At 35.4% G+C, this 16608-nt stretch overlaps 2 protein-coding genes across 2 annotated transcripts; one reads left to right on the forward strand and one right to left on the reverse strand.

Annotated features, from left to right (window-relative positions):
- The first annotated feature begins 1669 nt into the window (after positions 1 to 1669).
- On the forward strand, positions 1670 to 9793 carry LOC114249445 (XK-related protein 6). Its single transcript, XM_028183030.2, has 5 exons — positions 1670 to 2042; positions 3531 to 3650; positions 4376 to 4563; positions 4885 to 5037; positions 6563 to 9793. The coding sequence occupies exons 1-5, from the start codon at positions 1786 to 1788 to the stop codon at positions 7036 to 7038; spliced, it is 1194 nt and encodes a 397-aa protein (XP_028038831.2). The 5' UTR covers positions 1670 to 1785; the 3' UTR covers positions 7039 to 9793.
- Positions 9794 to 11415: 1622 nt separating this feature from the next.
- LOC149500717 (uncharacterized) lies at positions 11416 to 15008 on the reverse strand. Its single transcript, XM_089736030.1, has 4 exons — positions 14910 to 15008; positions 14422 to 14503; positions 14266 to 14334; positions 11416 to 14185 (listed from the first exon to the last, which is right to left on the reverse strand). The coding sequence occupies exons 2-4, from the start codon at positions 14500 to 14502 to the stop codon at positions 12029 to 12031; spliced, it is 2307 nt and encodes a 768-aa protein (XP_089592156.1). The 5' UTR covers position 14503; positions 14910 to 15008; the 3' UTR covers positions 11416 to 12028.
- Between the last annotated feature and the right edge of the window lie 1600 nt (positions 15009 to 16608).

The raw sequence follows: 16608 nt of genomic DNA on the forward strand, positions 1-16608 counted from the left end.
CTATTCTAAGCCAACACAGCAGAGTCCGGAATAACATAAAGACTTATAATTCATTTTAGGTTCTGTTTTCTGCGCTACTGTCAAACTGGAATAAAATCCCGCCACAATGCTAGTAGCAGGACGTCTTGTGTGTTCGTGCGCGTAAGTACCACCACCCCGCCTATTTCTGCCGTGAAGCGGTAATGCGTTTCGGTTCGAAGGGTGGAGCAGCCGTTGTAATTATAATGCGATCTTAGAACTTATATCTGAAGGTGGATTGGTGGCATTTATGTTGTAGATGTCTATGGGCTCCGGTAACCACTTAACACCAGGTGGGCCGTGAGCTTGTCCACTCATCTAAGCAATAAAAAAACAATGTTCGCTCAGTTCGATGATCTTCCTTTCTATAAATATATGTAAAAATAATCAAAAACACGAAATGATTTTCAGAAAGGTTTCTAAGCCCCATCATGAAAAGAACAAAAAAATATTCAATACTAAAATATATGAAAGAATATATTTATTTAAATAAAAACCAATGCTTGTGTGTATGTTTGTCCTCTCCTCCTTCTCGCTTCTGCTTCCTCAATGCCGAGGGTCGCGACCACCTCTTCGCAACGAGAGTTGGTAATGTGGATCACTCTACGCCAGCGGTCGGGGAACCGGGGTAAATTACCCCAAATAGGGTAAAATGAAATTTTGGGAGGTAAAAAAGAAACTTTTGTGATTAAAAAGTGAAGTGAAACTTCTTTAGAATCGTTGTGATTTCAAATTCGATGAAACGAAATGAAACGAAACGAAAAAATAAGTCCATACAGACACAAACACGTAAATGTATAGGATTCAGCCGGCGAGAGAATGAGATATGTTTTCCTCAACTGTATATTACATAAATATATTACTATTATTACCGTTATATATTACTAGGTTATTATATTACTAGGTATTACATTGATAAATTGAATGATGGTTAAATTAAATTTTTAGTTAATGTTTTCTTTTCAAAATTATCATGGGGGCTATAATATGAAAGATGCTAAAAAAAAGCGATTTCGTTTTTTTTTGTTCTTCGCCATGGGGTAACATCAACTTACACAAAAATATTTTGGGGTAATAATTAAAAAAGTTCCCTGACCGCTGCTCTACGCCATTTGAACGCGTTCGGAAACCAATAATTTTATGGTAACAGTTATTCGCTGTAGCATTCGAAATGTTTATAGCTAATTATATTTTTATACCGACAGTGCTCTCTATCACCAAAGTCCGATCGTTACGTACATTAGATTCCACCGATCCTTCTTTGACTTAATCAAGCAACAATTACAAACCTTTATAGAAAAGGGATTTGTATTTATTAATAGAAAAATAAGATTTATGGCGATGACATTTGAGACGAACGGCGCTAACGATAAAAAACTAATAATTTGGACACAAAAATTTTATGGAAGAAAACGCTGTTCCTTTTAAAAAATAAATTTGGCTAGGTACCTACTTGATTCGTAATCAGTTCTAAGTCTTAATCAATTTAATGCTTTAACAACACTAAAACAGTTCTTCAGATGAAAATCTAAATAAAATTACGGTCATTAAATTGTAAAATTAAATAAATTACAAATTAAATTCGTTGTTGATTTTAAGTTAATTTTCCAACTGTGGATACAAATGAGTTTCTATGTGCTGTGTAATCTGTATGTATTCTCTAATCTGTCGACTACTATTTACCTACTGTCTTGCTTTTTGTGATTGGCATAATTATCATGTTTTGTTTATAAGTTTAATGAAAAATCTCACAAAGATCTTTCAATAATGCCTCAAATCGTTCGAGACATGTTTCAAAACGGCATAGCTTATGACGAGCCGGATCGAATGCCCGATAAGATTAACATTCGGAATCTGGACATTATTATGTATGTTGTAGCTATTTTGGGGCATTTTGTCGACTTAGGACTCGATATAAATATTGCTGTTAGATATTCGTTGGCTGGAATGGTAACAGAGTTCGGCTGGACCCTAGCCTTTATTCTTATACCTGCTTTTGTGAATACAGCGGTCTCGATACGAATGTAAGTACTAATTTCATTATCATTCAAATGTAAAAGTCGTTGCGTCAAGGGAGGCCCGGCATACCAAATACCAAACTATTCGATTGTGCCGGTATTCAGATCTCGCAAACAGACACCAATTTCCTAATGAGATACGTACTTAACCAATATCCACAATAAAAATGAATCCTGCATAATCATTTAATTTGTATAATTACTAGTGGTAGGTCATATTGTAAACCCACACCGGCAGAAGTAGTCATGCGTTCCATTTTGAAGGGTTATGACAACCATTGTTAGGGGGGTAGGGGTGTTAATGGGCTTTGGCATTTACATATCACTAGATGGGTTGTTAACTCATTCAGCTTTTTTATTTTTTATTTATTTATTGTCTTTGTATGCAAGCAGACAAGCATTCTGATGGTAAGTGGGTATTGTCGCTCACAGACGTCAGAAATGCCATAGGCGGAGCCAAGCGGCTGCCTACCATTAAAACCTGCCTAAGAACAAATGTATTTGTTTAGATACTACAATAATTAGCCTATTTTTAGGTTGTTTACAATTTAGTGTACTTATTATTTAAACTACATTCTTCATAATAAATGTGCAAATTATCATCTTTAGTGATAACTTCTGGTCAGTTATTTGTGATTGCAATACTTTAAGGATGTTATAAGAAGTCGTCGTGGCCTAAAGGATAAGACGTCCGGTGCATTTGTGTTGAGCGATGCACCGGCGTTCGAATCCCGCAGGCGGGTACCAATTTTTCTAATGAAATACGTACTCAACAAATGTTCACGATTGACTTCCACGGTGAAGGAATAACATCGTGTAATAAAAATGAAACCCGCAAAATTATAATTTGCGTAATTACTGGTGGTAGGACCTCTTGTGAGTCCGCGCGGGTGGGTACCACCACCCTGCCTATTTCTGCCGTGAAGCAGTAATGCGTTTCGGTTTGAAGGGTGGGGCAGCCGTTGTAACTATACGGGAAACTTTAGAACTTGTATCTCAAGGTGGGTGGCGCATTTACGTTGTGGATGTCTATGGGCTCCAGTAACCACTTAACACCAGGTGGGCTGTGAGCTCGTCCACCCATCTAAGCAATAAAAAAGAATGCAGGGGCTTTCTTAATTTATAGCTGATTAACTAGTAGTGGATATGAGTTATAAAATAAAATAATTTGTATTAAAATATAATTGCGTCTAATTTGAGATTGGAATATTCTAAAATTCAGTTTTACTAGTAGGATGTCTAATGAGTCTGGACAGGTGGGTACCACCACCCTGCCTATTTCTGTTGTGAAGCAGTAATGCATTTTGGATTGAAGGGTGGGACAGTTGTACTGTTAAAACTGTGACCTTAGAACTCATCACTCAAAGTCGGTGGCGGCAGTAACATTATAGAAAAAAAGAACATTGGTAGTCATTTTGCACATAAAACATGTTATGTGATAGAGCCTCTTATAGGTATATCTTGAGATACTAAAACAACATTTTTATATTCAAGGTATGCCCAAGATAAACAACAAGATTCACTAACAAATGAGCTGACAAGGAGAAAATGGGTTCGAATCTTCATACTTGTTCTACAGATGGCTCCGATACTTAGATTTGCTGATGCTCTAATGTAAGTTATTTTTATATTATATAACACTTGTAATTTAAAGGTGATGGACAATTTCTTTATAATAGTGTAGTTTGCCCCTAAGTATCACACAAAGGCACACACTACAAACAGTGTGTTGAGGAGTCGATGTAAGTTTTCTACCATATTTCTACGTCATAGTTTTGTGGCATGGAGCCACCATAGGCTCTTATGAGAATTGATTGGAAATATAAATGAGGCTGACCTAGATAGAGGTATTTCTATTGTTCACAGAATAATTGTTCATTCATGTTAATACTATAAAAAAAAACCTACAATATGTTGGTTGATATTAATGTATTTGTTTACTAAACCATAAGAATGTGTATAAAAAATTGTCATATTGTTTAATTATTTGGTTAAGTTATGTTTACACACTTAGTGGGTGGGCCCTAAATTCCTTGGGCCCGCGGTCTGCTCTCATCACCTGCAGATCGTTGAGTCTCACATACCCCGTGCGCCCCCTAGGCGCGGGGACCTCGTAGGAGGTTAGGCAATCGGCCAGAAAAAAAAAAAAATTCACGCACCCCTCTGTTAATCATCAAGTAAGAGGTCTTATATAAGGAAAGGCCATAATTTCTATCATTTGATAATTATTTAATTTGAGACTTGCTGCTCTCAGTTACAAGAGACTGTCTATTTTGCTTTAAATCATCAGTACTTACATTCTGACTGTACTAGCTGCATTAATATAATAATGGTTTTAGTTATGCTATAAAATCTCGACGAGCTGCAAGCAGGAAAGATGTCGCATCTCAAAAGTTATACTTTGGTCTTATGCTGAAAGAAGACTCTGATGCAGCATTGCTCCGGATATTTGAGTGTTTTCTGGAAGCCGCACCCCAACAGGTGCTACAAACCAGTCTGCTGTTGAGGGCTCAAGAGGAATTTGCTGGTGAGTTTGATATGTTTTATTTCAATTTGAATCCTTTTTAATTCTATTGGTTACTTAAATGGGTAAAAATTTACAGCTTGTCTGTTGTCTATGATTAAATACATAAAACTAAAACATTTATTAATTACTTGTAGCAAAGCGATTGGAGTTGATACTATCTCTAGTGATTTGTGCCATAAATTGATCAACTTCAAATGATGCAACCCTGTGGCTACATTTCTACAGTTAAGTTTACACGCATTCCAAGTTCAGCAGTTACCGCAGCTACATACGCCTAAATCCAACCGTGCTGATGTGTAATCCTTCATATCGATTTTTCAGTGCATCAAATCCTATCGATAGTTTCATCAGTGGTGGGTATGGGTTGGTGCCTGGCTGCGTACCAGCGAGCCATACGGTTCGCTCAGAACGACAAGTCCAACATGACTTGGTACGGGACTATACTGCAAACGGTTTGGCACTTTCTCGTCACGTGTAAGTAAAATTATATATTACAAAATACCCCGTAAATATATATTATTAACTAGCTGACCCGGCAGACTTCGTAGTGCCTCAATCGATAAATAAAAGGCCTAAACTTTTGTATAAAATAAATTTAAAACAAACAAAAGGAATCCGTCCGACCGGGGACACATCAAAGGAAAAACAAAATTGTTATTTTTATTTAATTCCGAGCATTTTCATATTTATCTACCTTTTAAACCTTCTCTGGACTTCTACAAATAATTCAAGACCAAAATAAGCCAAATCGGTCCAACCGTTCTCGAGTTTTAGCGAGACTAACGAACAGCAATTCATTTTTATATACATAGAAGATTATCAAAGCCAAAAATTTTGTCAACTCTAGTAAGCTGTCATATCAGGGAACAAGATTATTTAACAGAAAGGCCTATGTACTTAATTTACTTAATAATTGTCTACTTTAATAGTTTTTTTTATTTTCCATTCATAAATGTTTGCTACCTCAATGCAAGGATGTCATAAGTACTGGCTTCAAAAAAATGTGAAGTTGGAAAAAATTGTATGTTGTCAATTTCAAATCTTCTAATCGATATTCTATAACTGTTTCGAGTTTTTTTTTTCAAATGTAGGTACATTCTGCTTAGTTTACTCTTTAATTTTACTAAAATAGGGTTTGCACATCAGTGAAAATAATAATCTTTTTTATTTTTTTTGGGATATGTTATACAGCTTTACTACGGTTCTTAAATATTGTGAATGGAATCGTTATAAGGCCTCATTTAACCTCCTTTCGGCATTACGGGTAGTTCTGTAACACCCTTTATATTGAAACCAGCGCTCTTTGCCTGCACGATGTAGTTATTGGTTTTTTTTATTTTATTGCTTAGATGGGTGGACGAGCTCACAGCCCATCTGGTGTTAAGTGGTTACTGAAGCCCATACACATCTGCAACGTAAATGCGCCACCCACCTTGAGATAGTTCTAAGGTCTCAAGTATGACATGTCCTTCTTCAAACGAGGCTTGAGGAGAGTATTAAACGGTAGGCAGCGGCTTGGCTCTGCCCCTGGCATTGCTGAAGTCCATGGGCGACGATAACCACTCACCATCAGGTGGGCCGTATGCTCGTCTGCCTACAAGGGCAATAAACAAAAAAATAGTATAGTTACAACGGCTGCCCCACCCTTCAAACCGAAACGCATTACTGCTTCACGGCAGGCTTGGATAAACGATAGTGACAGGCTTATGTTGGGAATTACTTGCTCGCTCCGGGCATTTCAATATTGCAACAATTGTTACGTTATAATAACACTCATTGTAAAAATGAATATTAAAAAAAAATCTAATATGTAAAAAAATTATCTAATATTAAAAACAAAAGACATGCCCGCTGAGTTTCTTGCCAATTCTTCTCGGGACGGAGGCTAGTTCTTGTGAATTGGCGGTAGTTCTTTTTGAGGTTCAACAAGTGTGTTCTTTCATTTATGTTGAATAAAAAATGTTTGATTTGATTTGATATTCGTTTGTGATCTCCACAGTGAGCCGCATATCATCTCTGGCCGCAGTGGCTTACCTGTACCCCCACTGGACGGTCGTGGCCTGCTTGGCCCACGTGGCGGCCACGGCGACCCTGCTGCAAATGTTTGACCGGTCAGACTTCTGCTCACAGAACAAACTGGCCGAGGTGTCCTTCTCCCTGGCCCTGGGAGCCGTCTACATATTCACGTATGTACTGCCCGTGGAAGGGAGGACCAGACACAGATACGCTGTATACTACGTCGTCTGCTTCATCCAGAATATAATATGTGCGTCGATATGGTTCTACTATTCAGAAGACGAATTAATACAATCAGTGTATTTCGTACCGATTCTGGTGTTGTGTATCTTGCCATTTATTATTGGTATAAGTGTAATGGTGGTGTATTATGCGTTCTTTCATCCAAAACTAGGGAGGAATAAAGATGATTCGGCTGTTTCTTTTAAAGTCGTCGACCAGGTCGCTGAGTTTAGCTAGTGCTCGATTTAGGTGTTGGAATAAAATTTCAGTGGCCATATTGAAAATGATTACAAAACATTTCCATAATTAAGATCTGGTTTTGATTAAAAATCTCAATATCTTTATCGTCTTGAGATCTGAGTTTCCAATTCAGGTTTATTTAAAATACAATTAAACTGTTTAATTGTTAAAAAAATAATATAATGAATTAAATTTTTAATAGGAATCCAAATTAATAATAAAATAAATAAATATTTACTAACAATCACGCCACGTTAACTGGTCCCGTGGTAAGTTCGTAAAGAACTTGTGTTACAGGTACCAGATAACGGAAATAAATGTAAGATTTTTATTATACACATATATTTACTATACATCCATAACCCTGGAAAAGACATTTTTATATTTATCATACAAATATCCTCCCTTGGCGGGATTCGAACCCGCGACCCCCTTGTGTAGTGACCATGTCACTTACCACTTCACCAGACGGCCGTTAAAAATTACATATTAACATTTTTAATATGCATATCGATTAATTCATACTTCTTGTAATTTGGTGCAGTTATAGTATTGGAATTCAGATAACAATAATTAAAATGTTGATAAAAGGAAAAAGTGTCATTATCTGATCAAAGCGAATGATGCGTTCATTGGAAATTATGTTAAAATTTATTTATTATTATAAGTCTACAAACTTAACATATGGAACCAACGAAGGGTACATAAGGTTACATATTGATTTAATATGTAGTTCTTTTGTAAGTAAATAATAAAATATGGGAAATTAAGGTAAAACTCTTCAAAAAACCCACAGTGCTCGTCTGATTTTTACATAAAGTGCAATCTACTTGTGCCCAAGGGAGGAAATCGGGCATCATGCACGCCAATGATTTATTTTAAAGTCATTCACAAAAATAGAAAGTGTAATATTACAATAATATCTTTATTAATGCTGTCATATTTACATAAGATCTGCGGTTTAATTAAGTTACTTATAATTGTCCGATATATTGCATAATATGGTATTGAATACCTTTATTGTCTTTAAACAAGTAATTCTTGTGTATACAGTAATATTTCAATGCATTTCGTGAATCTTATAGAAGGCTCTTTCTGAATTAAGTTTTGTATTAAGAATTGTTTTTTTTTGGTTAGTTACTTACTTAGTCGTTTGATTAAAATCCAATACATTTTATGGGGGTATTAGCGGTTATTTTTATTTTATTATGTAAAATTGCAACGGTTTTTAGAATTCAATTCAATAATAGATCTCAAAATACATATTATAAAGAATGCAAGAAACAAAAATTAGTATTGTGACTTCGAAGAAGCCTAAAACTTAGGTATAGGTACTTATAAGAATATTTTACGTACCTACGTAATGAAACGTATCCACTCTATATAAGATTCTCTGTTGTAATGTAAGGTGCCAAAAAGATATTGCATTTATTGTGAAGGCACAAAGTTAAAATAGTCGAAATATACAAAAATGAATCTCTGTTTTCAAGAAACAAAATGTGTTAAAAAAGGCGATTACAGAATAATGACATTACGATCTGCAAGAACTTGTCAACCTCTCGAAATAACTAGGCGTTAAGATGCATATTAGTATTAATAATATAAAAGACTGTGATTCAATTTAATGAATGAAATGTATATTTTTGTAACAATTTATATTTCGCTGAGCGAAAATATTGTCTCTGATTAATACTAAGTTTAAATAATTAAAATACTCGAGGTTTCGATTGAATTGATCCAACGTGTGAACGGTGTGCTTAGTGCGAGTTTTCTAACGGTCTCGATAGCGTGAAAGTTAGCTCATATTTGTATGGAATGGGATCGTTTGCGTGCGTTTGCCGCTAGGGGCGCTGTTCCAATTGCATACGAAATTGGGTTACTTTTACGCGATCGAGCACGTTAAAAAACTCGCACAAAGAACACCGATTGTTCTGAATGCGAATACAAACTCTATCCAGTTTTTTTTTTATCAAAATTCATTTTTCTACTTAATAATAATAATAATAATAAACATTTATTCCAAACACAAATTAAGTACAAAAAATAAATAAAAAAGATAACAAAAATAACGAGGCTTGGAAACGGTTAACAGCTCAGCATAGCCTAACAGTAACGAAACAATCGGTACTGCGGCGCTGATCTTCCGCCGGCACCTGCGGAGTGACGCGCACACCGGCATCAGACCGACCAATACACAACATTGTAAAATATATTAAAAAATAAAAGAACATGAGTAATAAAAAAAAAACAGTTATGAAAAGGACAACAAAATGACATTACTAAATTAATTAAATAAAAATTGCAGTTGCAAAGCACAATTAATTATAGTACGGTGTAGTTACATTTAATATTTTCGAATTTTTCTTGTATATTCAAAAGATATACTTTTAAATTTGTCTAAAGGACCTTAGCGTTCTCTGGTGCCGGATAGGTGGAGGAATATTGTTCCAACATTTAGAGGCCAAGTAGCGGAAGCTGCCTCTAAAAGCAGCAGAGCAGTGTCGAGGAGTCGCAAACACTTGGGAGCGTTGTCGCGATTGCCTACCGCCATCTCCTAAATAAGTCAACTTAAGATACAAATAATTCGGCGTTTGCAATTTTACGACTCCAAATAATAAACAAGCAAAATGCAACTTCCTTCTCAACTTTAAATTCAACATTTTCAACTTCACGAATAATGATGGAAATAAATGGATGGTATTTTTACATTTTTGTACTTGCCAAATATTTGTAAATAAAACATTTTTATGCATTTTTTTTTATTTACTGATCAACTCCCTTACGCGTCCCCGTCACTGTTAATTAATTCCCTACAATGAAAACTAAACAACGACTCGCATCGCCTTTTAAACGTTGATGGCCTAGATATTTTATCCGAGCACATAAAGAACTAAAAAGATCTAATTTTATATGAACTATGCGCAATAATAGGTGGTAGGACCTCTTGTGAGTCCGCGCGGGTAGGTACCACCGCCCTGCCTATTTCTGCCGTGAAGCGGTAATGCATTTCGGTTTGAATTGTCAGGAGGTAATCGCCGGACTTCCGCCCTTCCCTGGGGATGGAGGGCGGGGCATGTCGGAGTCGAACCGACTAAAACCTCCTGTCTCTCAACAACCAACGTCCAAACCTCGCATGAGACAAAACTCATGAAAAGGCAAAGGGGGGAAAGTGAAGCGTTTAGTGCGGAGCACATCTCTCCCATCACCCTCCCCCTCGGGACGCCAGACTGGTGGTCGTGGGCAACCCTTGCTAACCATACTTGAGACCTTAGCACTTATATCTCAAGGTCGCTGGCGCATTTACGTTGTAGATGTCTATGGGCTCCAGTAACCACTTAACACCCTGTGGTCTGTGAGCTCGCCCACCCGTCTAAGTAATAAAAAACCGACATAGGACACAAAGACTATATTCGCAATATGACAATATAAAAATAAATTACAGTTAAAGCTTTATTCGCGAGTTTAAAGTTCCGCAAATATGCCGCGAATACAGAAACCGTGAATATGGAATGGTATTTTTTAATGAGGGATCACCGGTGGCCCACAGGCCTTTCCAGTTTGACCAGGATGGCGGGTGAGCGAAGGCTCCGCCAGGAGGGATGGCATTTGCTAACAGCTGCCCGAACGCCTCCAAAGGAGACCTGACAACTCAAGAGCAACTGCTTCGCGAATGAATCTACTACCGGATCGGAATCGCGACCCGCTGAGATCGAGTGAGAAACTCACCGGGCTAGATTGCATGGGTTAGATTGCACGTCGAACTCGGCAAAGAGTTACCGGGGTCCCTAAGCCTGCTCCTAGTGTCAGAGCTGAAGGCGTCTGGTGCAAGAGTTATTCGATCTGATGGATTCGTAAGAACGTGTTTAGGGCTATTGAATGGTAATTTACATGACGCGGTAAAGGCGGTTTGTGTCAAAAGGGGAACCAATACAGTGGCGATATCATTTAACAACGTACCTTAGGTATTATAGTTGTAATAAAGTCCATTTTACTTTTTTAGTCTATTTGACGACGCCTTTACAAAGAATATTCGGATGGATACATACATATTGCAAACCTTTTTATCAATGTGTATGTCGCACGCTTAGTATTAAAGTGACTGAATTAAAAAAATCACTTTTTTGGCAAATCGCTAAAAACAATTTGCAATTAGAGGTCAGGCTGTTTATTTAGCTATAAATATTGCAATATGATAATTTTACAGTTTAACTTTTGCGTTTATCAAAGTATATGAAATTAGGATTTAAACGTAGTTTAAATTTTTATTAAATATTATTTATTTTGTATATTACTGGCTGTTAAAATTGTGAATGTAGTTTTAGGTCTTTTTAATATTAAATGAAAGGTTATTCGTTAAAAAGTATAACAACTTCGTTTGTTTTAAGTCATTTTAATTTTAAACACACATACAAAGCGACTGGCCATTTTAGGTATAAGTCAAACTATTACTAAAAATAATAACATTTTTTCTCAGTTTGGTCTCTTTTAATGGAAACTAAAATCAACAATAAAGACAAACTTGTATTAAAACTCCGAAAATTATTAACGTTGTTGCACTTATGTTACTAGAACTTAAAAAATACACTTTCATTATAAAACTAATTAATAGAATCTGGTTATGTTTATTTACTTAACATAATTAATAGTTTCACAGAACTTTTTAATTTGTTACCAATAATTATCTAATTAACTAACAAACTATAAGTAATTAAATTCTAAGACATAATTGAATCAGTCTCACATTAAACTTGATTGGGCTGCTTTGGTTTAAATCAGTTCCAGCAGCTTATATTATAAAAATTTTCAAAAGAGGTTAATCGTATAATCCAACACAAAGGTTTCGCAAACCTTTTCTAATCCTTTTTTCTTATAAATTTAATTTACATAATTTAAAATTATAAAAAATAAAATCAGTTTCTTTGCAGCTAACATTACAGAATGGAATCATAAAAATCAGAATAAAAATTAGGTATCAAATTCTTAGTAATTAACTCGCGTAAATCTTTTTTTTATTCTCGCTCAACTCTTGTTTGCCTGTGTAAGCCTTAACTAGTGTTAATTGGTTTAAAGGCAACATTTTAGTTCGCCTGTTCCGGACATATACTTCAGAAAAATTCTGCTGTTTGTATGATTCTTTAATAAAAAAAGAAAACGGGTTATTCTTTGTTACCCTAATCATTTTTATGTCATTCCATACAACAGTTTTCCCATCTTTGGTTCTACTAAAATTATACCCCCAACATTCTTGCAGATTTTTAAAATCATAAAAGTTATTAAAAGAACACTCATTAACTATAAAGCTGCAACCTTTTTTTCGTGAATTTTTAATGATCGATACATATTGATGGGGAGAATATATTGGTCCCGATTTCAAATTCTTTTTGATTTCCTTCTCTATAAGGCTATGTACATTGTCGGCCTCATTTTGTGTATGGCCCTTTATTAGGTATTTATGTGTAATAGATTTTATATTCAAATGTGTCACTGCGTAAAGATACACCGTAACGATAAACTTATTCTTGTTCTGCCCTCCACAATTATCCGAATACAGTATAAGATCAAAGCCTTCGTCATTAGTAGCTGTAGCTCTGCTTTCAGTACAAAGATATTCAAAATAATTTAATAAACATGACCCTATCTCATTGGCACCTCTTTTTGCGTCTGTTTCGGACCAAAAATAACAATGCACACTGTTATATGAATCCTGAATTTTTCCTTCTACTTTTTTGTTTAAAGAGGTAACAGTAAAATTATAGCTATTGAGTTTACTTTTATAGTAGAAGGCTGAAGTATCCCCTTTAGGTGTTTGAAGAACTGCTTGAAGATCAAATAAAATTACTTTATTATTATTGTCGATTTTACATCGATCGTTATATTTTGCTTGTCGACTGAGGGTTTTTTCTTCCAAATGACAATTATATTGTTCTTGTATCAGAAGCTTCTCCTCAACGGATGAATTTTGATATTGCAGACATAGGTCGCATTGGTCTTTACGCGGTCGAAAGAATGATATATTAAATTGGGTGGTAAATATTTTATAAAATGTGCAATATTTTCCAGCAGACTTATTTTTTTGTTTTTGTACCTCTTCAAAATCTCTAAAAAGATCGACTATCGTTTTACTACCATCTATGTATTCACGCGTCGATGATTGGCGTGTGTAATGGGAATCTGTTCTTGGAATCGAGTTAATAAATTCTTTGATGTCAGAAATTAATACCTCATCTGATTTACGGTTACAAGTCATTCCTCTAAAATCAGTCTTCAAAACTCCATGTTCGTCAGTCTTACTTCTAACCGTACGAACCACACGATCAGATATATCCAAAGTATTAAGAAAAAAAACTTTACAAACGCGGATTGGATTACCGTTAACAGTAAAATGGAAAGCTTTGTTACAATTTCTTGGGGCCAAAGCATTGGTATATTTATATTTGGGTTCAATATTAGTTAAGCATGACAAAATAAAAGATCGCTGATTATGAATATCCCCAATTCCCCAATATTTATCAAAAATATTTTGCCTTTGAACAGTATTAATCTTGGTAAAACATCGCAATCTGCATGTATCATTACATGGTGGTTTGAGTTGACGAGCTTTAGTTATTGTATTTTTGCTATTAATATATGATTTACCTGAATTTCTCAAAATCTTACATTTCGTTTGTTTCCAATTTTCCGGTTGTCTAGTGCGTTTTCTACCTTTAGTAAAATCTGCAACAGCTGCTTTATTTGCTGCCGAAGTTGAATCATGCATTATAGTATCTTTCATTATGTCACTTGTTCTTTTATCAAGTTGGATTGATGGGCCCGATCTAGTATTTTCTTTGTTATGAGCATTATGTTCTTCCGCAGACTCATCGCTAGAGCTATTAGATGATGAAGAACTTGATCTTGAGGTAGAAGAAGAACTACTACTAGAACTCGAACGATAAATAGATGTAAATAAAACACTACCCCGTTTCTCGTTTTGTATTTGAAAAGAAGGATCACCATCGCTTAAATCTGCATCGCTTTCATCAGGATTAACAGGTGAAACGCGATAATCTATAGGTGTCTTTTTACGGCCTTTAGTAGCTTCAAAATATTCTGATACATCCATATATTGTTGATTTTCAGGTTTATTTTTAATATCACATAATATCTGTAAGTAATTAGGAAAGGTTACTATATAGATTCATATAAATAAATAAATAGAAAGTAAAAGTAAAGTTAAGAACGTACCTGAACTTCAATACTCTGACTTTTAATAGTATCATTAGGTTTTATCAGCTCATTAGATGAAGTATCTGCCTATAAATGATAAATAATTATATTTTAGGTGATTAATATAGGTAAGCATAGGCGAAATAAAGTGCCTTCAATTCAATAATTACTTACCTGGTTGTCAAGATTTTGATGAGGACTTTTACTATTTTCAGTCTGAATTAAATCAAGAATTTTTCTTGATCGCGATGACATCCTAAAAGAAAACTCTGATAAGTCCAAAAGCAAAGAATAAATGTTTAGCAATTATTAGTTATAATAAGACTCAACCCTGAACACAGCTACATCGCAAATTCCGTGAATAAAAATATGCATTATTATTAATCAAGTACAGTCCCTTAACTGTATGTAACTCTAGACATGTTATCAATATTTGTAATAAATAGATCTAACACTGAATTGTACGCCAATACAAATATTTTTGACTACATTTTTACTTTCGAACTGACTGAAACACGAATGTGGTCAAAAAACATTATCGTTTTTTAGTTTTAAATGGACTTAAAACTGATTAATCTGTATAACTACAATACAATTTTACTATTAAAAAGTCTCATTGCTTAGAAAGTCAAAATATTACAAAAAATATGCATAAAACTTACCTTAAATAATACTATGAAACTGACCTAAACACTAATAAGACACTTTTAAAATAACCGCCGAAATGTTTCAATTGTAACAGTTGATCGAACACTGAATATGTCTGTGTTATTTCAAAAGACGTGATCAAGGACACGAGTGTGAAAGAGACCGAAAGTTTATAAAAGTAAGATAGAACTACTTTTATATTAGTTTCTTAGCGTCACGTTCTAGATGGCGTTGTAAAAGTCATGCAAGTATAACTAACTCATTTTAGACTTCTTAGGAATTAGGTCCCTTTAATACTAAGCGTGCGATGTGTCAATGTACCGATTAGATCCGTGAATAAAGAAATCGCATTTTTTTATCTGGGAATAGTGAAGAAGCAAATGAGGGGTTTTTAGTGTATTGAAAAACAAAAATCTTTATACCTAGTCAGGTCATAAATTCTGTCACATGTTTAATGTAAAATAATTGAAACAAGTTTATTCATTATGTAACCATTCATATACCAAAATGAACTTAACTAATCATAGATTCTTATGACACTAAAGTTTATTCAAAATGACCTCCGTGATTTTGAATACAGGCCTTCAATCTGCGCGGCCAGTCGTCTATCGCAGCACGAACGAGGTCCATGTCAATATCGGCGGCTGCCTTAATCAAGGATGTCTTGAGTGACTCCAAATTGGGATGAGGCTTTGAGCACGCCTTTTCCTCCAAATGTTGCCATATCTTGTAATCTAACGGATTCAAATCTGGGCTGGAGGAGGGCCAGTCTTCGTGCCGGATGAAGTCGATTTCATGCGCCGCCAGCCAGTCTTGTGTGCTCTTCGCTCTATGAGCTGGCGCCGAATCTTGTTGGAATACCCAGTGCCTGTTATTGAACATGGTATGAGAAACAGGTTCCACAAGGTTCGTCAGGACTGTATTTTGATACACAACTGCATTTTTTTTACACCTTTCTCACAAAAATGTACTTCTGTTAAGCCCCAATAAGAAACTCCCAACCATACCATGAGCGAGGATGGAAAATGACCTCGTTGGACACACGGAATACGGTTGCTCGCTTCTTCACTACTGTGTGCGTACACCTTATCATTTTGTTTGTTGTAGCTCTCTTCTACGGTAAAAATTTTTTCATCCGAAAAAAGAATTTCCCGATATTTTTTTCCCGCGTACCGCTTCAACAAAGCGCGGCATCTCTTCAGTCTCAGGTCCATTAGACGAGCATTCAAACGATGTCCTGTTTTTCTTCAATATGCCCGAAGCCCTAAGTCTTCATTTAACACCCTTTTTCACCGTGGTTCTGCTTAACCCCATCTGAAGGGCCAACAGTTTCTGCTTACGTTTGGGATTTCTTTGAATTCGCGCCTTCACAGCTTTTATCACTGCTGGAGTCCTAACAGACCGAGGGCGACCACTTCTTGACCTGTCATCTACACTAGAGTCTTCATTGTATCGTTTGATGGTACGATAAACGAATCTTTTGGTTATATTCAAATTTTTCAGTATGTTAAAAATTTGAATTGGCGCGTAACCGCAACGATGCAACGCAATAACTGCAACACGGTCTTCTTTAAGCGTCCACTCCATATTTAAAAATGAGTAAAATTCTAAAAGTTATACATTTTTATTTTTATGAACAATGCGAAATTCGAATTCAATAAACTTTTTTGTGGCCAGCATTCTAAAAGAAAAGTTTTGACTGTGTGACAATAC

The sequence above is a fragment of the Bombyx mandarina genome, chromosome 20 (assembly GCF_030267445.1).
Source record: "Bombyx mandarina strain Sakado chromosome 20, ASM3026744v2".
NCBI lineage: Eukaryota > Metazoa > Arthropoda > Insecta > Lepidoptera > Bombycidae > Bombyx > Bombyx mandarina.

Excerpts from the sequence above, each read along its gene's own strand:
- LOC114249445 (XM_028183030.2), top strand. The coding sequence starts at position 1,786 with ATGCCTCAAATCGTTCGAGACATGTTTCAAAACGGCATAGCTTATGAC. Across the intron at positions 2,043-3,530 it reads ACAGCGGTCTCGATACGAAT|GTATGCCCAAGATAAACAAC; the intron begins GTAAGTACTAAT and ends TTTATATTCAAG. Across the intron at positions 3,651-4,375 it reads AGATTTGCTGATGCTCTAAT|TTATGCTATAAAATCTCGAC; the intron begins GTAAGTTATTTT and ends TAATGGTTTTAG.
- LOC149500717 (XM_089736030.1), bottom strand. The coding sequence starts at position 14,502 with ATGTCATCGCGATCAAGAAAAATTCTTGATTTAATTCAGACTGAAAAT. Across the intron at positions 14,335-14,421 it reads ATCAAAATCTTGACAACCAG|GCAGATACTTCATCTAATGA; the intron begins GTAAGTAATTAT and ends TATCATTTATAG. Across the intron at positions 14,186-14,265 it reads GTCAGAGTATTGAAGTTCAG|ATATTATGTGATATTAAAAA; the intron begins GTACGTTCTTAA and ends AATTACTTACAG.